Genomic DNA, 21,382 nt, shown 5'->3' with positions numbered 1-21,382 from the left:
TGCCTGACCTTCTTTTGAAGGGGTAAGTCGAGCAAGACGCGAGTCGCGACCTCGTCTGCCACTGAACATCCGCGACGTTCCGAACTGCATATGTTTATCCGGAGATGCGGATACTGCGTTGTTGGGAACCTGCTGACAGATAGTATGGTTCACTTGAATGCTCACTCTCACTCCGATTCACTGACCACGGTCGCAGTAGATGAGTGACGAGCACCATAATGGCTTCGCACAGCCTTTTTTCATTGTCACCTGGGTCGAATTCGGCCTGGCAGTTTTGTTCATGGGCGCGAGATGCTTTGCTGCCTCGAAGCTGGTCCATAATATAGCCAAGGACATATATCTGGCGGCAGCCACGTTTGTTAGACATCCCACCAGGTTAGACGACTCCACTGATTATGAATAGGTTCTTGGGGCCGCGAGTATGGCAATGCTCACTGTGGGAGCTACATACGGACTGGGACTGTCTCAGGACCTGTTAAGTTATAATGACAGCAAGATGTCACTGCTATATGGCTGGCTAAATCAGCTCCTAGCTCTCGTTGCGATCGGTCTGGGGAAAGTTACCATTGTTGCTTTTCTCCAGCAGATTCAGGGTTACCATACGAAGACTAGATCGGTGTTCTTATGGTCTCTGGCTGTCAGCAATTTAGTATTGAATTGTATTGCAGGGGTCTTGATGATTCTCCAGTGCTCGCCAGCGAGAATGCTCTGGGAGGACTACGCCAAGGAGAACTGTCCATATCGCATGCGCATCCAAATATTCGGCTATGTGCAAGGCAGTGAGTATTCTGCAGGGTCCGAGCCGGATTATGTGCTGACAGTGATAGCGTGGTCTGCCGCCTGCGACTTCATCCTTGCTTTATACCCGGTTACAATACTTGCGCGGGTGCAGGCATTCTCTGTGACAACTCGGGTTGGCCTTTGTATATTGATGGGTTGTGGTATAATGTAGGGACGCATTCGATATAGCTTTCAGGCTGAACTGACGGTGTATAGAGCAGGAGCTTGTGCGATCGTGAAGACAGTTCAGTTGACCGTCTTGACAAGGATCAAGGATCCGAGCCGTGAGTGACTGTTATACTGCCATAGCTAAAGCCGGAGACTGACGAGGTCAGAGCAACTGGGAACTGTCATCGTATGGAACCAGTAAGTCTTCCTATGCTCTTGCTCATATCTCGGACTGACAGGCGCAGAACAGAAATGTGGGTTGTATTCATTGTTAGCTGCATACCACCGACCAAAGTATTTTTCACGCATATCTATCGCAGGGGCTCTGTCCATCTGGGGTCGGTGGTCGACCATATCCGTTCCTGGGAGGAAAATGAGGTGCATCCCCGCGTTCCCTGCGTCTGATGGGTGGAGAAAGACCTGTAGATCGAAATTTCCTGTTTCAGTATCACACCAAGCTCTCTCGATAGAACCGATAGATAGCATAAGACTGGCTCATTGGTAAGAAGAGGAAAATTCTACCGCTGCGGGCCCCCAAAAAACGCGCCGTTGCATCCCAGGAGCATGTGGTAATTAGAATTCCCTTAGAGTCCCGCGAGAGTATTGTTGAGGCCACTTCTAGCAGGCCAGAGGGTGGGTGTCGAGTATGTAGGTCACCTATGGGGAGACCCGGGGGAGTTCTCTTCTTGCCGCCGTTATCTTCGAGTTAATGAACAGTTCCTGAGAGATCGCCTGAAATATGAAGGGAGTCTATTATCTCGCAGCTTTCAACATTAGCAGTGCTGGACAGGTCAAGTTCCATGTATTTAGAGGATATTGGTGGATCTGGATGGCAAATCACTTATCTGTTGATGCTGTGCATGGGAGGGGAGCGTGCAGTGAGGAGGTGTAAAAAAAAAAGTCTCTGATTATAGAAAGACTGCTGCGGCAGAAGATGAACCCCCGCCCGGGTCTTCGAAGGGGTGGCCTACATCTCCCCAGGCCAGCGAGAGATGGTTCAAGATCGATACACAATCCATGGGAGGGACAAATATGATTGAGGTATAAAGGGTGGGTAGGAAAACCAACGAGATGCAGGAGGTGAAGTATGGGAGGTATTTTGGGGAGGAAGTGAGGGAGAAGACAAAACGTGAAGATGGGGAATGAAGAAACATAGAGAGACCACGGGACATGTGGTGCTGATGATTGGGTTCCTCAGGCCTTAACAAAAAAGCCCAACTCATGGCAAAGGATTGGAGGGAAATTATTTAATGACGCCTATTGGGACTGATCATCCCTCTGACTGAAAGGCTCTCCCGAGGCTATTAACTGGATATCTTATGGTAAAATAATGTTCTTGATTGATCTTGTCACCTTAGAGGGATCGTTTAAGAGCAGACGGTATGGAAAGAATTCTCGTCCTGCATACAGTCATCACATGTTGGAGAATAGAAAGCTCATAAGTCAGAGTACAATCTCACTTTTGATGGATGGTCGTAAATAGTCTGAATCGATCATCCTACCATATTGCAGAATTACGACCGTTGGACAAGGTGTATAAGGAAAGTCTCCTAGTATCCAGGGCGCCAGAAAAATGTCAACTGTGGAAATGAGTACAATAAATATACTCCGAAAGCTCCAAAAATATAACATACATGCAAAGTAACTGGAGGGATTTGCACTGATGATTAGCGCAGAACCGCTGTAACCCCCGTACAATTACCCAATCGGGAAACCATGCCCCCATCCCCGCCCCCGTCACCCCCAAACATCCCATCAGGCACAGCTCTCCAAACCCAAGTTTCAGTCGCAATCCACCCGCATCTCTCGCCCGAGAGCTTTCCACCCGATCTCCGCGCATCCGGACCCTCGGACCCGTCTGCACACCACCACTACCCCATATACCGTCGAGATACCTACCCCAGCACCATCACCAATGACAAACCCCAATTCCAGCATCAAACCACCATCAAATGTCTCCCATGCCTCTATACCCCCCATCACAACACTACACTATTGTCGTAGTGTTGAGTACTATTATCTTGGATGCTTCTGCCGCGCCCGCATTATCACAACATCACAGCCGCGATTGCGCCATCGGCATCACGGCAGTCTGGTCCTATGAGAGGCGGTCACCCAACGGTTTCAGTTCGGCTTCAGGCACGCACGCCATCCCCTCCACTCCTTGCATCGAGGTCTAGTTCTGGTTCTGGTTCTGGTTCTCGGGTTTCATTCGGGTGGTGTGGTTGATTCAATCGGATATCGCGACGCAATGAGGGGTGGGTGAGGGGTAGGTATAGTAGGTATATAATCCTCCAACTTCCCCCTCTTCGGCAGTCATCCCTCTCTTCAAATCATCAAAAGCATTAATCTAACTCCCCTCCTCCCCGTCTGATCATTAATATCATCCCTTGTTTCTTATCATCATCATCATCATCTACACCATGGCAGCCCTAACACAACAACCCCCCGCCTCCATCCCCATCGACATCTTCCCCGACGGCCTCAAGACCACCGGCCAACACCCCCCCCTCTACGACCACATCCGGCCCTTCGATCGATTTCCCAAGGAGATCACCGGCCCGACCGTCTGGAAGCCCGAGGACTACAGCGACAGCCCGGAGAAATGGACGCATCGGTTCACCCCCGAGGAGATCGAGGAGCTGTCGATCGCGTCGGATGAGTTTCTCAGAGCGAAGATCCCCATGACGGGGATTAGCAAGGTAGGACCATCCATCCTCCATCCAGCTATCCTCCTTTCATCTACACATCTAGACCTCTTCCCTTTCCCTCCACCCACTATATCTAGGTAATAAACAATACTGATGAAACCAGTCCAACTTCCCCCTCCCCACCCTGGCCGCCCGCCTACACACCCTCCGCGCCGACCTCCTCGACGGCAAAGGCTTCATCCTATTCAAAGGCTTCCCCGTCGAGAAATGGGGTAACCACAAGTCCGCCATCGCGTACATGGGTCTGGGCACGTACCTGGGCTACTTCGTCAGCCAGAACAGTCGCGGCCATGTCCTCGGCCATGTCAAGGATCTAGGCGAGGATCCCACCCAGATTGATTCCGTCCGCATTTATCGGACGAATGCGAGGTTAGCACTGAACCCTTCTATACCCATACACACACACACACACACACAGACATACACCACAGGTGGTATCTTCCTCATTCTCCCAGACAGCTACTAAAAGACAACCGACTATACAGACAATTCTTCCACGCTGACGACTCCGACATCGTCGGCCTCCTGTGCATCCACCGTGCCCTGGAGGGCGGCGAATCCGACCTGGTGTCCTCGCACCACGTCTACAACACGCTGGCCCGCGAGCGCCCTGACGTGCTGAAGACCCTCACCGAGCCGATCTGGTACTTCGATCGCAAGGGCGAGACCAGCAAAGGCGAGGACGAGTATATCCGCACCAGCGTGGTGTATCTCGAGCGGGGCGAGAACGCGCGCGTTTATACGAAGTATGATCCATCCCATCCCATCCCATCCTCCTAACCCCCACAAAACACCAACAACTCCCCCCCAAAACATACTGATGAAATAAAGATGGGACCCCTACTACGTCCGCAGCCTCACGCGCTTCAGCTCCATCGGCCTGATCCCGCCTCTCTCCCCCGCGCAGCTCGACGCCCTCCAAGTCCTCGAAGCCACCTGCAACCGCCACAAACTGCACATGATCCTCGAGGTCGGCGACATCCAGTTCCTGGCCAACTCGCACGTCCTGCACGCCCGCACCGAGTACCGCGACCACGCGCCCCCGACCCCCCGCAGACATCTCATGCGTCTGTGGCTCGCCACGCCGGAGAATGAGGGCGGCTGGAAGTTGCCGTTTTGGGATAGTAATGAGAAGAAGAGGGGCGGGATTCAGGTCGATGATCAGGCGCCGGTGGCGCCGTTGGATGCGGAGTGATTTCTCTCTCTCTTCCCCCCCTCGCCCCCCTTCTTTCTCTGTGTGTATTTGTGAGGGAGGGGAGATGGGATAGGGGGGGTTGTGTGTTTTAGCTTATACCATATTTGCGTTTTTCTCGGATGTGTTAGATATACTACTAGTGAGATCATCATGGGGATGGCGATGATTGAATTATGTTATGTTATGTTATGTTATGATATGTATGTTTTGTAAACCTCATTATTCATTACTCGTACATCTGCCCTCGGCAGCCCCCTCCCCTCCCCTCCCCTCCCTCTCCCCATCCCTATCTCTTTCACCCTTCGCTTTTGCCCTGATCCCAAAGGAAAAGACCACCTACTACACAATCTTATAACTCCCCCCACTCCCAATCTCCACCTTCCCCTTCGCCACCATGCCCGCCAAAAACTCGCGCAATTCCTCATTACTATACGGAAACCCACCGGGGACCGCAATCTTCAGCATCATGACGATCCGCTGCAAGGGCATTGCGCCCTGATTCGTCAACATGCCCACGATAAACTGCCAGTACAGATTCATCTTCTCCATCGCGGCCGCCTCCGCCGATTCCTTGGCCGCAGCGGCTGCGGCGGCGTCGGCGTCGGCAGCTGCTTGCGCGGTGTCGGCGGATGATGGATTATTGTTGTCTGCTGCGGGATTGGTAGAGGTGCCTGCTTCTCCTGGGGCGGGGTCGGTGTCTTCAGTGGGCAGGACTTCGAGGACGCGGAAGGTGTCGCGGTGGGGTTCGATGAGGATGCGTTTGCTTACCCAGAAGAGACAGGCGCTGCGGACGAGAGCGGGGGACATGGAGAGTTGCTGGGCGAGGGTGTCGGTGGTTTTGGTGGTGGAGGTGGGGTCTGAGGAGGAAGGAGAGGGGGAGTTGAAGGCGTGGATCACGGTCGCTTGCCAGGTGGTGACTTCGTCGACGAAGACGCGGTCTTCGAGGTCTAACTCGACGGTGACCTGACCCAAGCCGTTCAGCCAGGTGAGTTTGCGGGATTGTTTCAGGGCGCCGAAGCCTTGTGCGTATCGCTGCTGTAGAGAGGAGATTTCCTCGGGGACCTTGAATTCGGGGCCCTGGATCTCGGGCCAGAAAAAGTGCGAGAGGATCTTCGCGTGCAGCTCCGGCATGTCTTCGTCGTCGTCGTCTTCGCTTTGCATGTCGCGTCGGCCGTCGGGGGTGATGGGGACGAGGGCCCTGCGGCCTCCGGACCCAGGCCCTCCGATCAGCCCTTGGTCGTTGCGCACGATGCTGTCCACGCGGTGCGAGTCGGAGATATCGCGTAGCATGACCTCGCAGGCCTGCAGGGCGTTGTCGCCGAAGCGCACCTTCAGCAGTTCCAAGACGGAGATCTCCTGGACGAAGTCCTCGCGTTTCTGCAGGAGTCGCTCGCCCAACATGTTCTGCATTTCCTTCACGAACATCTCCTTGGACTCGAACAAGCTGATCAGACTCCCGATGACGTCCGATGTCTTCGACTTTCGGTAGTCTTGTGCGGCGTCGATCGGGTCGGGCACCCAGTTCATGTCGTCCCAGTCGAGCTCCCCGCTGTCGGCGCGGAGGGAATTTTGATGAGCCTTGGCCAGCTCGGCTGACAGCTCGACCAGCGTGTCCGTGGGAGAGGATGTCTGGCCGTCCGCATCGGCCGGGTCAGCCAGCAGACCACCGACGATGACCTTGACCGTGTCGTCTCGATCACGTAGATATCTGCGAATGGGCCGCGCGATCCGATCCAGGAGAACGCCCTTGGGATCTAACAGACTGAATGCCCGGATGATCGAGATATACACCTGCAAGATCTCGACCGTCGACGCGCCCGGATGCAGCAACCGCTGATTCAGGACCGCAATAAACGACTGTGCGAGATGAAACCGCGCTGCCGGGTGCGTAGTGAAATAGCGTAGATCCTCAATCGCGCCACCGCTGGCAGGCCACTCGACGATCACATCGAAGAGCTCGCCCGTCCGGAGTGCCCCCAGCCGCGCAATACCGATATCCTGCCACTTCTCCACGTCACTTGGACTCACATCCAAGCAATCCGGCTCCCGGGTCCCCGACTCCGGCGCGTTGATAATCGCCAGGACCTGCACCACCAGTCGCGCGAACACGTTCTCAATCCACTGCCGTAGATGCTGCACCACGAGCGACCGAGCTTCCCACCGACCCGTATACGCGGCCCGGATAAACTCACTCATCATGGCGTCCATGACACTCGCGAAAACCTTCTGCGCCTTATCCCCGCCCATGCCGACCAGCTGCAGCCCATCGAACAGCGTCAACAGCCGCTGACGCGCCTCACTCACCCGTGCATCCTCCTCCATCATCATCTGCATCCGGAGCTCATCCGACGACTCCTCACGCCAGTCGCGATACGACACCGAGTACTGGCGATCCACCTCCATCTCATCCACGCTGTCGGAATCGCTCGCATCCGTCTCCTCCCTCAAGGTATCAATCCCCAAAATAACCATCGCCTCCTTCATAATCTCCCGCGTCAGCAGCGCCGATCGTAATGACCACGGCAGTGCATAAGCGACCATCATATGAAACGACCTGCGCAGCTTGAGAAACACGCTCTCCTGCTCCGCCGCATCCAGCAACGGCAGCAAAAAATCCACCAGAGGCGCAAAGTACACCCTCCTGGCCAGCTGCAACCAGCGCACGATCTCCTGTAAAAGGCCGTCCTTCTGGGGGTGATTCAAAAGCTGTACCCGATCACAATTAGCAATCACGTCTACACCAACACTCTCCCATCCCACCGCCAGGTGGAACAAAAAGGAAAAGCAAAAAAAAAAAAAAAAAAAAAAAAAAAAGACCAAACAAACCTTCACCAAACCCCCCCTCCAATTCCTCAAAAAATGCCTCCTCATCTCGCCAGCATACCAATCCAACAAACTTCTTCTCACTGTATCCTCCTCCCCCTCCCCCTCTCCATCATCATCCCCGACCTCCCGCCCACCTAGCCCCCTCTCCACGACCCCCACCAAATAGCCCACCGCCTCACGCACCTCCCGTCCGGGCTTCCTCCCCCGATTCATCACCCTCAGAAAGTCCCTCTCCCCGATCTCCTCATACCGACTGAGCACCGTGATCCCGGTGTCCGGAATAGCGAGGAAGGATGTAGCGATGTGCCAGGCGCGAGACCATGTCGCCGAGTCGGTGGGTGCGGAGGTCGAGGTAGTTGTTTTTGTGGAGGAGGCGGTAGAGGGGCGGGTTGTGGCTGTTGGTGTGGTTGTTGTTGTTGTGTGGGGTCTTGCGCTAGAGGAGAGGTTGAAGAGGTTTGGGTTGGAGGTTGAGGGTGTGGTTGATGTGGTAGGTGAGGTTGCGAGGGTAGTGCATGAGGATGATGATGTGGAGGACGAGGAGGATGGGTGTTCGAGAGAGGCGGGCGGGAGGACGGAGGCGAAGACACGTCGCCGGCTGGGGTGGATGATTGTTGTTGCTGTTGCTGTTGCGGGAGGCATTGTTGTGGTTCTGGGTGTGGTTGGGGTTGTGCTGGTGGGTTGGCTAGGGAGGCATTGCATTGTCTGGCTGGCAGCTAGGTGGTGTGGCTCGGATCAGGGCGAGGGGCTAATGTAGAGCCATGTTGGGGGTTTGCTTTGAGGTGCTGGATGGGATGGGATGGATGCTGGAGTTGGAATTGGAGTGTTTTGGAGATGATGGAATGTGGCTGACTCAGCTGGTTGGGGCCTTATCGATAAGGGGTCGAGCTGGCCGGATCGGGAAATATCAAAGCAATGCATATACCATGGGGAGATGGCAGCTTTTTCTCTTATTTCTTAGTTGCTAGAGTATGTAGTATATCTAGAGAATGGCAGAATAATGATAATATGTGCCTTAGTATGACGATAGAAGCTCATTCAAGTCCACCATACTGCTTGTGGTATCTATCTAGAGTACGGCATTTGCTTTGGGAATCACACCGCAATTGGGGACACGAACAGAAATAACTCACTGCGCTAAACCTCTGCTCGAGCTCTACGTAAGGCTGACGAAAGTGCACTCGAAGTATGTCGATAGTAGCAATTACGAAGGTGCTTTTTACCCCGATAGCTGCATATTCCTGGCGAATAGCATCGTGCAGCATCGCGCTATCTGTGCAGCTGCAGTGGCAAACCCAACGTGGGATACAACCAACCCCTCCCGGGCTAAGGGAGATTCCGCTCAGAGTTGGGCTGATCTCTTTGCCGCGAGATGCAAGTTATCTCGAGCATCAACAGAATCCCGAGTTGGACATCCCACGATGATCCCTGCGAGTAAGCCCTACCGCGTAACATGTGCATTCAATTCTCGGCATATATGTCATCTATGGGGGGGTATCTTGCCGGTACGACAAAACAGAATGCCTATCTAATATCGCTATAACAATGGCACGGGCTATGAGTGTAGATGGTGTGGGCTGACGGATCGGCTTCTGCGATGCAAGACAATCAATAAACAACAGACCGCCAACCACACGGACCCGAGGTCGCAGAATTCCGCACAATAATGAGCCAACGGTGCATGCGCATGTCTAGGTCGTTTTGTCGTCATCGACCTTCTCCCACTCGCTATCAGTACTCCCGTAGCCTGAGCTATCGCCGCTCACGCTCAGGCGCTTCCGAACCTGGCTCTGCTCCACTGGCGGCCGGAGAGTTGCCGAAGCAGCTGGAGACCGAGGCACGGGACTGATAGGAGCCACATCTTTGCGCTCGGCCAGAACTTCCGTCTCCGTGTCACTCTCGGTATGTTCAAGTGCGCCCGGCGTCTTGCGATTGCTGTCAGACTGAGAGTCTTCCTCTTCCTCCTCAGGCTCCTCCAATTGCGCTCTCTTCTCTGCCTCCGCCGCCTCTGCGGCCTGCACCTGCCTCAGCTCCCGAGCAAACCAGTTGATGGACCACCAGAGGGCCCCAGACAGGGCAGATAAGGCGACGAAGTGGATGCTGTAGGTGGCCAGGAGGAGGGCGAACAGGAGGGTCTGGAGAGCGGCGAAGGTGACGTTGGTTGCGACGAGGAGGGTGTGGGTGGGACCCGGGGTGAAGATGCTGGACCAGAGATCCTCCATAAACGAGCCCATGATTTCGGATGACGCGCGAATGCGGCTAGTTGCGGGGAAGCTTTGGGATGGTTCACAGGGGGGAAGGGAAATGACGTTGGGGTCGGAAAGTGGAATCCGTCCGCGGTGGTGCTGAGATTTCTGCTTCACTGCAACGGTTAGCGACAGGATCGGAAGATAAGGCGAGCGGCAGGCTGGCAGGGAATCGGAGTGGCAGGGAAACAACACGGACCGGAAGCAGACTGGGCAATGCCGTGGAGGGAAGGGAAGGGAAGGGGAGGGAATGAATGGGTGCAGCAGCAGGTAGGACGGGGGAGGCGGTGGTTGACGGAGCAGCGGTCGGCGTTTGAACAGAGCTGGGTGGGGAAGGAGGAGGAGGATGGATGGATCCTGGGCCGATTTGCCAGGACTAGGGGAGAAGTTTAAATCCCCGTGGGGAGGGATAAATGGAGACGGGGGGGCTTGTGGACTTACAGCAGAATAATGTGGGTAAACAGAGAACGGCGAAGATATGGAATGACAAGGTGGGATGGCGAGAGTGAGGGAGAAAAGGAAGAATGAAGAGACCCCTTCGGAGCGTGCCTGGCGAGTGTCACGTCACGGCGCGCGCCCGACCAAGTCACTCTGACTGACCGACGGAGAGGGGCAGATTTGCTTATCATCACGGGGGGGCTTTCGGCCCACACCCCTTATTCCTCATTGAGTATGGAGAATTTCAGATGGTTTATGACCCCAGCCTGTAGAAATGCTGCTAGATTGGTACTAATTACATGATCTGGAGTATCCGGACTTTTCTATTGGTCTAACAACACCCTATAAACACCTATCTCCGTAGGACTGTACGTAAACCCCCCAGGAAAGGGAAAGGGGATGTCCCCTGATGTCTGTGGGTGTGGACCGCCGCGATCATCACGGGGTCGATTCAGGCATCCACTGGCGACGTTTCAGCGAGCGGTGCCTGACCTCGCCGCGACCCAGTGACTGCCACTGCTGATGCTCGCCATCTTCTTCCTCCTCTTCCTCTTCCTCCTCATCCACCGCATCTATCCCGCCTCTAGCTCCATCTGGCCCAACCTCAACCCAAACCACCTTGGCTTTGTCCTCTTCCGGCAACCCAGACGGGAAATCCCGGCTCGTCAGACTTCCCCCAGGTCTCTCCCATGGATCCTTGAAATCCTCCATGGATCAACTTTGGCTAATACATCTCCCCACGCTGGTCGGCTTTTGACTTAGCTGGATGTCCTCTGCTTCCGTTGCCGCACCCAGGATCGCGCTGCACGATCATCTGCAGCTGCTTTCGGACACCCCGCGGCCAGTCGTGATTGGCCGGGCAGAAGCATCATCCATGAAGATTGTTAGACCTGGTCTGGTCGAGGACGATGACATATGCAGCCTGGATCATGACGGACTGGGACGACGCGTCGTATTCGCCCTGCGGCCAGCAGTAGGCCCATGGCCATGCGAGTGAGGAGCGAGCCGGAGTCGCAGGTTAGCAGCCCCAGTGAAGACGCTTTTGCTCCGACGCTAAGCCGGCCCAGGCTATCGTCTCTGTGCTGCTCATCTGGCCGGATATGGACGTGGTGATGTCGGCACGTGTCGGGGGACGTCACGGGACGGGCTGTCTCTCGACGAATAGCGGAGAAGTCGAACTCCAAACATCTCTCTCCACTCGCACATTGTTCGGGGCTTCTTATAGGGTATATACTATATGATGGGATGATATTGCCAAAACCCGTGAGGACATAGAAACCGGCTTCGGTCGAGTTCCATCTCGTACCCGCCCTTTCTGGTGGATTCAACCCCGGCCTTCCCCATCCACTAACGGGGCCACAGTCTGCCCCCAAGTCCTACCCCGGCCGGCCCACTCCGTTCCAGCCCTTGCGATTCGACAGCTACGTGCAGATCACACCCTAGGGCCGTTTCTCTCCTCTTCTATCTGCCTCACGGGTATGGAAGTAACCTAGTGCCATCTCGCGGCTGCGAATCATGTCTCCCGTCGGTCTTTGCGCTTTCTTGGGTATCTGCCCCCCCCCTGGTTGGCTGCCTGGGCTGCGTGCACTCAATTGATACATCTATATAAGTTGCGGTGCAACGCAGGCCTGCTCTCTGTTTGCTCGTTGACAGCGCACGTGCACTGAACAATAGGCATTGCCGTCGCGACCCATCCGGGCCGTACGTATCCTCGACGCCTTTTCCATTCTACTCTTACTTTTTCTTCATCTCCTTCCCTCTTCCATCAGGCATGGACAAGAAGTCCGCGAAGGACCAGACTTCGGACGGCCGTTCCTCCAGCCAAGGGTTCACTCATCATGCGGAGGAAAGCATGAGCGAGAGGGAGCCCTACGGACCCCCAGGTATCCGGGGTCTGATGGCCAATCCCTTTGTGCTTTTGTGCGCTGCGTGCTCGACGCTGGGAGGTCTCACATTTGGGTACGACCAGGGCGTGGTATCCGTCATCCTGGTGATGGACCAATTTCTTGCACGCTTTCCCCAGGTGTCCTCGGGCTTCTGGAAAGGGTTGATGACGGCAATGATTGAATTGGGGGCGTTTATCGGCGCGATGAATCAGGGATGGATTGCAGACAAAATCTCCCGCCGATACTCCATCCTTGTGGCGGTTTGCATCTTCACGGTTGGGTCGGTGTTGCAGACGGCTGCGGTGGATTATCCGATGCTCGTTGTAGCGCGGCTGATTGGTGGTGTGGGGATTGGTATGCTGTCTATGGTGGCTCCGCTGTATATCTCAGAAATCAGTGAGTATTAATCCCAAGTGGTAACGTATTATGTCCGTTAACGCCAGATTTTCAAGGCCCACCCGAATGTCGAGGCACGCTTTTGGTCATGGAAGAGTTCTTTATCGTCCTCGGAATCGTCATTGCATACTGGATCACATACGGCACTAGGTATATGTCCGGCGAATGGGCATGGCGTCTTCCCTTCCTGCTGCAGCTGATCCCGGGCTTTATCCTGGCTGCGGGAGTGATCATCCTGCCTTTCTCTCCCAGGTGGCTTGTTTCGAAAGGAAGGATCGCGGAGGCCCTGCAGAGTCTCTCGAAACTTCGTAGGTTACCTACATCCGATAAGCGTGTCAGACAAGAACTTCTAGACATCAAGGCCGAAGTGCGCTTCCACCAGGAACTCAACGCCGAGAAGCACCCTAAAGTGCAAGGCCCCGGGCTCAAGAATGCAGTGCTGCTCGATTTGGCCAGCTGGGTCGACTGTTTCAGGAAGGGTTGCTGGCGACGAACGCATATCGGAATCATGCTGATGTTCTTCCAGCAGTTCGTAGGTGAGTGTATCGCGACCCAGTTTGAAGATTAGGCTAACTCTAGAAGGTGTAAACGCCCTCATCTACTACGCACCCACTCTTTTCGAAACCATGGGTTTAGACTACGACATGCAACTGTTAATGGCGGGAATCATCAACGTATCGCAGCTAGTGGGAGTAACAACCAGCATCTGGACGATGGACAAGCTAGGTCGACGGACGCTACTCCTCTGGGGCACCGCCTTCATGGCGGTAAGCCACATCATCATCGCATCTTTGGTCGGTGTCTACTCCAACGACTGGCCCGTCCATCGAGTACAGGGCTGGGTCAGCGTGGCTTTTCTGGTTGTCTACATGATCGCGTTCGGAGGATCCTGGGGGCCGGTCGGGTGGGCGTTACCAGCTGGTGAGATCAACCCAACAAACATTACAACTCACGAGCCCAATGTAACTGATGCGACGACAGAGGTCTTCCCATCATCCCTCCGCGCAAAGGGCGTGGCACTATCCACCTGCTCCAACTGGCTAAACAACTTCATCATCGTGAGTCCTGCGCACATACTCACCCATACACTCCCCCCAAACCACAATGCTAACAATCCAGCCAGGGCCTAATCACACCCCCCCTCGTCGAAGACACCGGCTATGGAGCCTACGTCTTCTTCGCCGTCTTTTGTCTGCTCGCATTTGTCTGGACGTTCATGTTCGTGCCCGAGACCAAGGGCCGCACGTTAGAACAGATGGACGAGGTGTTCAAGGACAACTCCAGCGAGGCGGAGAAGGCGCGGAGATGCGCCATTGAGGCGGATTTGGTGAGGGAGGAGGAGAGGGGGTTCGATATGGGAGCTTAGCATTCTACTCTTCCCCTTGTGTTTCTTCTGCTTCTCTTGCTTCTGAGAGCAAATCCACTAGTGGATGAGCGTTCGCTTCTTGTGTATATCATGGTAGCTGGACTGGGCTGGACTGGGCTAGGGTTTATGAATTATGAATTACACTATTATTTATTTGCGGAGCTGGATGTATGTAGGTGGTAGGGTGGGGTTGAATATCATGATGCTGGTATAGGGAAGGAATGTTGTCATTCAACGTACAAGTTCAATGCCTTTACTTTTGAGGGGGGGATGAATGAAGGTAAAGGGTCTTGACTATGATAACAACCGTCAAGGACACCATCAGCCTGAAAAAAAAGACGTCCTGATGGAATACACATTGCTGGTAATATTATGTCATCAACACTGGATGTTTCCCTTCACTTGGTAGTACTACTCCTGTCACTCTGCGTCAGTCCGCTCTTCCACTTCACCTCCTCCCTGTTTCAAAAAGCCAATTGCAAGCCCACAGAGTCTTCATCTTAATTCTTGATCGTCTACCAATTGATCATAGAGCCCAAAGTTGGTCTACATTGCACAGCAGGATTCTGTTCCTCTTCGACCGTTTCTATGCTCTAGTCAGTCGAGATGTTGAGATTGAACCTATGTCCTATGGCGAAAAGGACAACACAATGTGAATGTGCGACGGCCGGAAAGCTCGATCTGGAGGCCTGTATCTCAGAGAAAAGTTATACCACACGGTGGATGGCATTGAGATAAGAGGCCATCCGTCATTCCAATAAAGGCATTGCTCAAAGCTGGTCCGGCAGGCTTACCAGGATATCAAGTAGTGACGTGACTATGGCATTGCAATTGCACCACAATTGCTGCTGGGATGCTATATTAGTGAGTAACCTAGGATCATTGGCCTTGATTGCGCTTTTATGCTTACTATATCGGCTTATAATTTGCTCATTGCTGCAGCCAGGCTGGGTTCAAGTTCTGTTCAGTGGCAGCCATATCACTCACCATAAGAGTCCAAACTTTGAAAACACCCAAAGTATTGATTTTTGCAATTGACCGCCAGCACCCCAAGCATCATGCCACTACCCTGGTACCTGTGCTACGTGACATTATCTCTGTCGCTTACCCCACGTGAGCGTCCAGACAAGCCTGACGCTAAATTTAGTCTGGACGAGTCCTGTCCTGATAAGCAACCTCGCTGACTCACTGACCCTGACCCCAGATTTCCCTTCTTTGCAAACCCATTCAGCAAAAGCATTCCTATCTCGGCTTTGCCTGTTGATTCGGATTATCCTGTCTATCTCACTCCGGAACGGACACCCGGTCTGCGACTGCGACAGTCGAGCCATACCACCGATGACAGGCCACCGTACCAGTCCCGCCCCGGACCAGGTGGCATATTTCCTGCAATCGGCTCTCCAGCTTGTCGGAAAACTGTACGAGATACATGGACTTGACGATGAGCAGGCCTCATTTGACTGGGATGCAAGGAGTGTGGTTGTTCGGTTTGAGGTCCTAAACAGCCAGCTATCGGTACCGTTTCCGGGGCGAGAGGTAGGGCCGTTGGTCGAACATGAGCAGGCTCTGGAGGATATTCGCACGTCCTGTAGAATTATCACTCGCACTATCCTCTCACGGGTGAATATGATACAAACTTTCGGGTCTGGGTATCCGGATGATGTGGGCACTTTTAAGCGCTTCTGGCCGCGGGAAGATGTCGAGGCGTTGGAGGAGCGGTTAGGTACTCTCATGTCGGGACTTGAGATGGGTGCTCAGTCGCTATCGAGGTACGTTCTATAATATGACCTACGAGAAGATAGTAACAGGTAACAGCTTCCAGGCCGGTAAAATGGTCCATACCCGTGAATCACTGGACTCACTCGACGTCGGGGATGAGCGGGATGAACGGGAGCGAGAGGCTAAGCCAGCTGCAGCTCCAAAGAGAACTCCCAAGGGATATAATGTGGTGTCGCTTTTTGATCAGGGGCCTGCCGGCAAAACAGCCAGATCATACACCAAGGACACGGAATTCACGGACCAAGAGATGATCATTCGAGATTTCTTGCTGGAGAGTCTCAAATTCTCGTCAATGACTGATAGAGAGGACAGTGTCACTGTCGCCCATGGCGGGACGTTTGACTGGATATTCTCAGCTGAGAATACCGCTGAACACGGGAAATCGGGGGTGGAGGAGTCGCTCACGCGGTGGCTGTCGAATGTCCACGATAGTGGCATATACTGGATCAGCGGCAAGCCAGGATCAGGCAAGTCGACGCTGGTGCACTTTCTGAGGCACCATTCCAAAACCACCGATCTGCTTCAATCTTGGGCCGGCGACGAACCGCTCATCACCGCCGGCTTTTATTTCTGGATCAGCGGTACCCTGGAGCAACGATCCCAGACAGGCCTCATGCGACATCTTCTGTTTCAATTGCTCGACCAAGAGAAGTATCTCGTTCCTATTGTTTTCCCAGCCAAGTGGAAGCACTATCTGTCTCTTAGCACCCGCGAGCGCATTAGAGCGTCCGTTTCATGGGGCCTTGCAGAGCTCAAGGACGCCCTGCGCCATTTCATGCGACACACTGTAGGTCAAGCGAAGGTTTGTCTTTTCATTGATGGACTGGATGAGTTTGCAGGAGATCACACGGGAATAGTGTCATTCTTAGAAGCCATGGCTTCGTCGTTCCCCCATGTGAAATTCTGCTTGTCCAGTCGACCACTCCCGGTCTTCCGCGCGGCGTTTGGAAACAACCCTGGTCTTGAGCTCCACGACTTGACTCGGCAGGATATGCTTCGCTATGCCGAGGATCACCTTCATGGCAATGCATCGATCCAGACCCTCTTTGCCGGTGACCCAACTGGAGCATCAAGTCTCATTGAAGAAGTTGTGGAAAGGGCGGATGGAGTATTCCTGTGGGTGACCCTGGTAGTGCAGTCGCTACTTCGCCGTCGGGGCTATCAGAGCATTTCCCAGATGCAGGAATACCTGCTGCAGCATCCAGCCGACATCGACGACCTCTTCACATATTTCATCTTCGAGCAATCGACAAAAGACCAGACCTTCCTGATTTCCCGACTCTTCCAGCTCCTGCAAGCTCGAGAGGAGGCATGCCACGCCACCGGGCAAGACGAGTCCGTCACCATGCGCCTGTGGGAACTCGCCCTCGCAGACCAGCTAGACGAGGCAAACATCACCATCCCCGAGGACGTCAAACAAGCAAATGACAACACCATCGCCCAACTCTGCTCAACAACCAAAACCCACTTCTCCGCCGACTGCGCCGGCCTGATCATCACCAACCCCCCAAGCCAGACTACCATTCGCACCAAATCCTCAGAAACCCCATCCCAGCAACTCGCCCAGAGCAAAGTCTCCTACATCCACCGAACAGTGAAAGACTACCTCTCCCTCCGTCCCATCTGGTCTCGCATCCTCTCACTCACCATCGGCACTCCCTTCGACGCGCACCTCTCCCTTCTGATCTCCCACATCCTCCAGCTCAAACACCCCCTCGACCCCTTTCACCCCCACCGCCAAACAGACGAATGGTGGCCCCTGATCCCGCTGGCATTCACCCACGCCCGCCTCTCCCCGGACCCCCGCGCCCAACTCCTCTTCATCCCCGCCCTCGACCAAGCCCTCACCCAGCACTGGTCCTTCCGAGACGACCCGGAAACAGACCACTGGGCCCGCAGCCTGTTCTCCAATTACGAGAAGCGCAAAAAGGCCGTCTTTGAGCGACCCTTCCTCTCTCTCGCTGCCAAATTCGGTCTCCGCACGCTTGTTCACCATAAACTCCAAGACCACGACACCCTCACCCCAGCCCCGACACCATCAACCGAAAACCAACCAGCCCCAATTCCCCTCCTAACCCACCCCCTAACCTTCCTCTCCCACCGTCGCAAAACCGTCTACCCCCTCTGCGACCCCCTCCTCATCGCCTCCCTCCTCGCCCACCCCCACTCCTTCGACCCAAACCAGGTCTACACCGATCTCGACAAAAGGACGTACACGCCATGGCTCCTTGTCCTCGAGAACCTGCGTGAAGCCGAGCGAAGACGCTGGATCAGATACTACGATACCGATGCAGACGGCACGGCGCGGATGGCGCGCATCGTGGAATTGTTTCTGCAGGCTGGGGCGGATCCCAATGCCGTGTTGGTGAAGAGTCAGTTTGATCCCGAAGCGACTGCTTTGGAGGTCATTACTAGTTTGTATCGGAAGTTTGGGGGGCAGAAGTGGGGGGCTTTGAGGGAGTTGTTGGTTGAGAGGGGGGCAGTGGTGAGGGAGAGGGAGGGAGATGGTGATGGGGACGGGAAGGGGTTCTTTTATAGGGTGTACGGGAGTAGAGTACAGTACGTACCTAGAGTAGATATCTGGTCTTACTGGAGTGTTTTGCGCGTCGCAATGTTGCTGACCCTTATGTTGTGTCCTGAGTTGAAGAGCCTGAGGCAAGCATGCTGTCTTGCCTTGCCCTGCCTTGCCCTGCCTTGCCTTGAATGAGACGAGATGACAGATTGGTAAGATGTCTAAAAGCATACTATACATGGAAGTAGTACAAAATGCACTAGACAGGTAGGTAGTAAGCAATACAGATCAATGAACAAACTACGGGGTGGCTTCGCTCTCATCCAAAAATGTGAATATGTAAGTTTATCTCTGACAATACCTACCAACTTAGGACTATAATGCAATGGCTATACTTTTACTCTGAAATGCAACTTCCTTCCGAACCTCTTTTCTCCATGGACATGGAGTAAGTACCAGTAGTCATAGCGTATAAACCATAGACCATAATAAGCCACAGTTGTAACCTCCCTCAGACAAACCAAATGAATCCATCCCCAAAGAACCGGTTCATCGAAATTGGTAGAAACAACTAATGGACAGAATACATAACTAATGAAAGTACCACCCCCTGCCTATCCTCTCATCCGCATCTACCATACCGTCGCTATCTACCCCGTATATACTAACTAGTAATACTCGTAGTACGGAGTACGGAGTAGTAAGTAACCCATCCCATCGGAACGCCCCGCGCTCGAACGGGCGAGCGGAATCGGAAGCGGGCGAGCGATCGGCATCCGAAGGCGAAGGCGTTGGGCGGCGGGGGACCCGAAGAAGCAAACATGTCAAATGTGTCAAACAAAGCAAATATGCGCCGCCGCCCCCCGGTGGCTGGAGTTGCGGATCGCTGATTGGAGGGATTTGGGGGGGTTGCCGTGGGTGGTGGTGGTTGTGCGGGGGATTATGGACTTGTCGGTACTGTCATTGGTGGGGAGGGATTGGAGGGGTGATGGTTTGTAGGAGTAGGAGGAGGAGGAGGAGGAGGAGTACTGTTTGCGGGTTTGCGGTGGGAGAAACTGTCACGGTGGTGGTTTACTTATCCGTACTTTTTTCATTATGTGGACAATCTACTAACTACTGAGTGGGGGGTCGATTATCAATCATAGATATATACCTCGAAAAGAAAAAAAAAAAAAGAAAGAACAATAAACCAAATCTATCAATCATAATATAAACCAATGAAAGACCAACATGCTAGTTATCCCGCTCAAGACCCTCACAAGCACAAAAATAGTCTAAAGTTCTATCATTCCCACCCCTTCCATCAAATCTAAATCCAACCTAAAGCAACGCTCCATTCAACCTCTTCTCCAACGACCCCCTCGCCTCGTCACACATCTTCCCGATATCCACATTCGCGATGACCCCATTCCGTCGATTAATCTGCTCCTCGATCTTCTGGAAGTCGCTCCCCACGCCATCGGCTCGCCACTCATAGCAATCGCCGATGAACCGACTGCTCTGCACCAGCCACTGGGAGCGCTCGCGGCGGTTCTCGTCAAAGGCCGCCAACACGGCCTTGAGATCGCGGTGCGTGTGCACGCGCTCGTCCGTCAGCAGGGCCGTCAGCACGGCCGTGTCCTCGATGCAGAAGCCGGCGCCCGCGCCGTGGTGCGGGGAAGTCGCGTGCGCCGCGTCGCCGGTGATTCCCACCCGGCCTTTGTAGAAGGTTGGGACGGGGTTTTCGCCAAGGTCGAAGATGGCCCACTGTTTTTTTTTTGATGGAGTTAGAATTGAGGGTTTGGTTCTGTGGAGATGAAGACGAAGAGGGAAGATGGATAACTACATACCACGCTGAGTTCCGGGTTGGTCAACTGCAACAGACTGATCACGTTAGGCCCATAGCCTTCGAAGTCGCGCAGCACCTCGTCTCGAGTCCCCTGGCGGGTCAGACGCGGGTATTCCGCCCACTCGTCCGGCGAGGTGTGGAAGGCCACGATGTTGAGCGTTTTGCCCGCGTTGACGGGAAACGTGAGGATGTGGCCGCCCGGTCCCATCTAGGAGAGCATTGTTGGTGAAATTGAATTCACACAGCAGAAGAGGGGGCAGGGGGCAGGGGGACTGTCTTACATGCATGCAGGCGTTGGAGGCCAGCTCCTCGCCGATCGCCTCAACTGCCTTATCCATCGGCACCAGACCGCGGTAGGCGTACTTGTGAGTGTAGGAGGGATTGGCCGAGGGATGGTCCGCGCCGACGATAATCTGGCGGACGCGCGACTTGATACCATCGCAGCCGATGACGAGGTCGGCCTCGGCGTCGGAGCCGTCAGCGAACTTCAGGACCAGCTTGCCGTCGCTCAACCGCTCGTGGATGTCGTCGAGGTGCTTGTTGAAGTGCGAGATCTCCTTGGGCACCAGCTTGATCAGTTCGTTGAGGAAGTGCGCGCGGTGCACGCCGTTTTGGCCCAGGCTGTTGGAGATGGTGAATTCGATGTCTTGCCGCCCGCTGTTCCCGGTGGTGTTCGCGCCCTTGCTGTTGAAGCCGTCCAGGTAATCGAACCAGACCTTTTGCTTCGTGGGCCACAGGTTGCGCGTGCACACTTTCTCGAACGCTTCATAAATCCCCGAGTGGCAGTAGTTCATGGCCTGCACGGCGTTGGGGCTGAAGGACACGCCCGCCCCGACTTCCGCGAACTCGTGCGCTTGCTCGTAGATGCTCACGGAGATGTTGCGGTGGTGCAGGGCGATCGCGAGAGTCACTCCGGCGATGCCACCGCCGACAATGGCGACGTGGAAGTTCTTGCTCGGAGCCATCGGGTGGTTGAGTTGAGGGATTTGGTGTGAGGTGATTGATGTATTGTGTATCGTGCAAAGGGCGCGAGGCTGAAGGCTGAAGCGAGACGCTTGAATTGAATTGAATTGCTGGAGGAGATGTGATGATATGATGGTGTTGGGATAGTTAGGACAGTCAAGTCGCGCGGCCAGGACGCTTTATCTACAAGAGGTACAGACGGACCTCGACGATGTCATTGTAGGCGTGGCGTGGAGTCGGATGGAGGCCAGCAGCGTCGGTTCCAATGGTTAGGGCGTCGAGCCCCATCGG

The 21,382-nt window shown here is 54.4% G+C and overlaps 7 protein-coding genes across 7 annotated transcripts; 4 read left to right on the top strand and 3 right to left on the bottom strand.

Moving 5' to 3' along the window:
* Positions 1-199: 199 nt before the first annotated feature.
* BO70DRAFT_399558 (uncharacterized protein) lies at positions 200-1,353 on the top strand (the record flags this gene model as incomplete). The annotated part of the gene is made up of 6 exons (XM_025546867.1): positions 200-358; positions 404-779; positions 828-948; positions 997-1,064; positions 1,116-1,146; positions 1,194-1,353. The coding sequence occupies 6 exons, from the start codon at positions 200-202 to the stop codon at positions 1,351-1,353; spliced, it is 915 nt and encodes a 304-aa protein (XP_025396043.1).
* A 1,897-nt stretch (positions 1,354-3,250) lies between these two features.
* Positions 3,251-5,072, top strand: BO70DRAFT_125101 (Clavaminate synthase-like protein). Its single transcript, XM_025537984.1, has 5 exons — positions 3,251-3,650; positions 3,763-4,028; positions 4,145-4,405; positions 4,491-4,522; positions 4,700-5,072. Exons 1-5 carry the CDS (start codon positions 3,372-3,374, stop codon positions 4,852-4,854), a joined length of 993 nt encoding a protein of 330 aa, XP_025396042.1. The 5' UTR covers positions 3,251-3,371; the 3' UTR covers positions 4,855-5,072.
* Positions 5,073-5,190: 118 nt separating this feature from the next.
* Positions 5,191-7,771, bottom strand: BO70DRAFT_365245 (anaphase promoting complex subunit 2; the record flags this gene model as incomplete). The annotated part of the gene is made up of 2 exons (XM_025544020.1): positions 7,681-7,771; positions 5,191-7,560 (listed from the first exon to the last, which is right to left on the bottom strand). Exons 1-2 carry the CDS (start codon positions 7,723-7,725, stop codon positions 5,194-5,196), a joined length of 2,412 nt encoding a protein of 803 aa, XP_025396041.1. The 5' UTR covers positions 7,726-7,771.
* Positions 7,772-9,368: 1,597 nt separating this feature from the next.
* BO70DRAFT_399555 (V-type ATPase assembly factor PKR1) lies at positions 9,369-11,072 on the bottom strand (the record flags this gene model as incomplete). The annotated part of the gene is made up of 2 exons (XM_025546866.1): positions 9,369-10,031; positions 10,854-11,072. The coding sequence occupies 2 exons, from the start codon at positions 11,070-11,072 to the stop codon at positions 9,369-9,371; spliced, it is 882 nt and encodes a 293-aa protein (XP_025396040.1).
* Positions 11,073-11,849: 777 nt separating this feature from the next.
* Positions 11,850-14,273, top strand: BO70DRAFT_343132 (sugar porter family MFS transporter). Its single transcript, XM_025541405.1, has 5 exons — positions 11,850-12,643; positions 12,700-13,179; positions 13,226-13,564; positions 13,625-13,701; positions 13,767-14,273. The coding sequence occupies exons 1-5, from the start codon at positions 12,133-12,135 to the stop codon at positions 14,007-14,009; spliced, it is 1,650 nt and encodes a 549-aa protein (XP_025396039.1). The 5' UTR covers positions 11,850-12,132; the 3' UTR covers positions 14,010-14,273.
* Positions 14,274-15,214: 941 nt separating this feature from the next.
* On the top strand, positions 15,215-18,341 carry BO70DRAFT_432026 (uncharacterized protein; the record flags this gene model as incomplete). The annotated part of the gene is made up of 3 exons (XM_025548284.1): positions 15,215-15,778; positions 15,825-18,273; positions 18,327-18,341. Exons 1-3 carry the CDS (start codon positions 15,348-15,350, stop codon positions 18,339-18,341), a joined length of 2,895 nt encoding a protein of 964 aa, XP_025396038.1. The 5' UTR covers positions 15,215-15,347.
* Positions 18,342-19,427: 1,086 nt separating this feature from the next.
* BO70DRAFT_343125 (salicylate hydroxylase) lies at positions 19,428-21,382 on the bottom strand. Its single transcript, XM_025541404.1, has 3 exons — positions 20,410-21,382; positions 20,130-20,336; positions 19,428-20,046 (listed from the first exon to the last, which is right to left on the bottom strand). Exons 1-3 carry the CDS (start codon positions 21,091-21,093, stop codon positions 19,621-19,623), a joined length of 1,317 nt encoding a protein of 438 aa, XP_025396037.1. The 5' UTR covers positions 21,094-21,382; the 3' UTR covers positions 19,428-19,620.

The sequence above is a fragment of the Aspergillus heteromorphus genome (genome assembly GCF_003184545.1).
Source record: "Aspergillus heteromorphus CBS 117.55 chromosome Unknown BO70scaffold_29, whole genome shotgun sequence".
Classification (NCBI taxonomy): Eukaryota; Fungi; Ascomycota; class Eurotiomycetes; order Eurotiales; family Aspergillaceae; genus Aspergillus; species Aspergillus heteromorphus.
The sequence above is the reverse complement of the archived record's forward strand: the minus strand, read 5'-3'. Positions and strand labels throughout refer to the sequence as shown.

Excerpts from the sequence above, each read along its gene's own strand:
- BO70DRAFT_343125 (XM_025541404.1), bottom strand. The coding sequence starts at position 21,093 with ATGGCTCCGAGCAAGAACTTCCACGTCGCCATTGTCGGCGGTGGCATC. Across the intron at positions 20,337-20,409 it reads CCTCCAACGCCTGCATGCAT|ATGGGACCGGGCGGCCACAT; the intron begins GTAAGACAGTCC and ends ATGCTCTCCTAG. Across the intron at positions 20,047-20,129 it reads CCAACCCGGAACTCAGCGTG|TGGGCCATCTTCGACCTTGG; the intron begins GTATGTAGTTAT and ends AAAAAAAAACAG.
- BO70DRAFT_343132 (XM_025541405.1), top strand. The coding sequence starts at position 12,133 with ATGGACAAGAAGTCCGCGAAGGACCAGACTTCGGACGGCCGTTCCTCC. Across the intron at positions 12,644-12,699 it reads GCTGTATATCTCAGAAATCA|GCCCACCCGAATGTCGAGGC; the intron begins GTGAGTATTAAT and ends CAGATTTTCAAG. Across the intron at positions 13,565-13,624 it reads CGGGTGGGCGTTACCAGCTG|AGGTCTTCCCATCATCCCTC; the intron begins GTGAGATCAACC and ends ATGCGACGACAG.
- BO70DRAFT_125101 (XM_025537984.1), top strand. The coding sequence starts at position 3,372 with ATGGCAGCCCTAACACAACAACCCCCCGCCTCCATCCCCATCGACATC. Across the intron at positions 4,029-4,144 it reads ATTTATCGGACGAATGCGAG|ACAATTCTTCCACGCTGACG; the intron begins GTTAGCACTGAA and ends CCGACTATACAG. Across the intron at positions 4,523-4,699 it reads CTACGTCCGCAGCCTCACGC|CCCCGACCCCCCGCAGACAT; the intron begins GCTTCAGCTCCA and ends GCGACCACGCGC.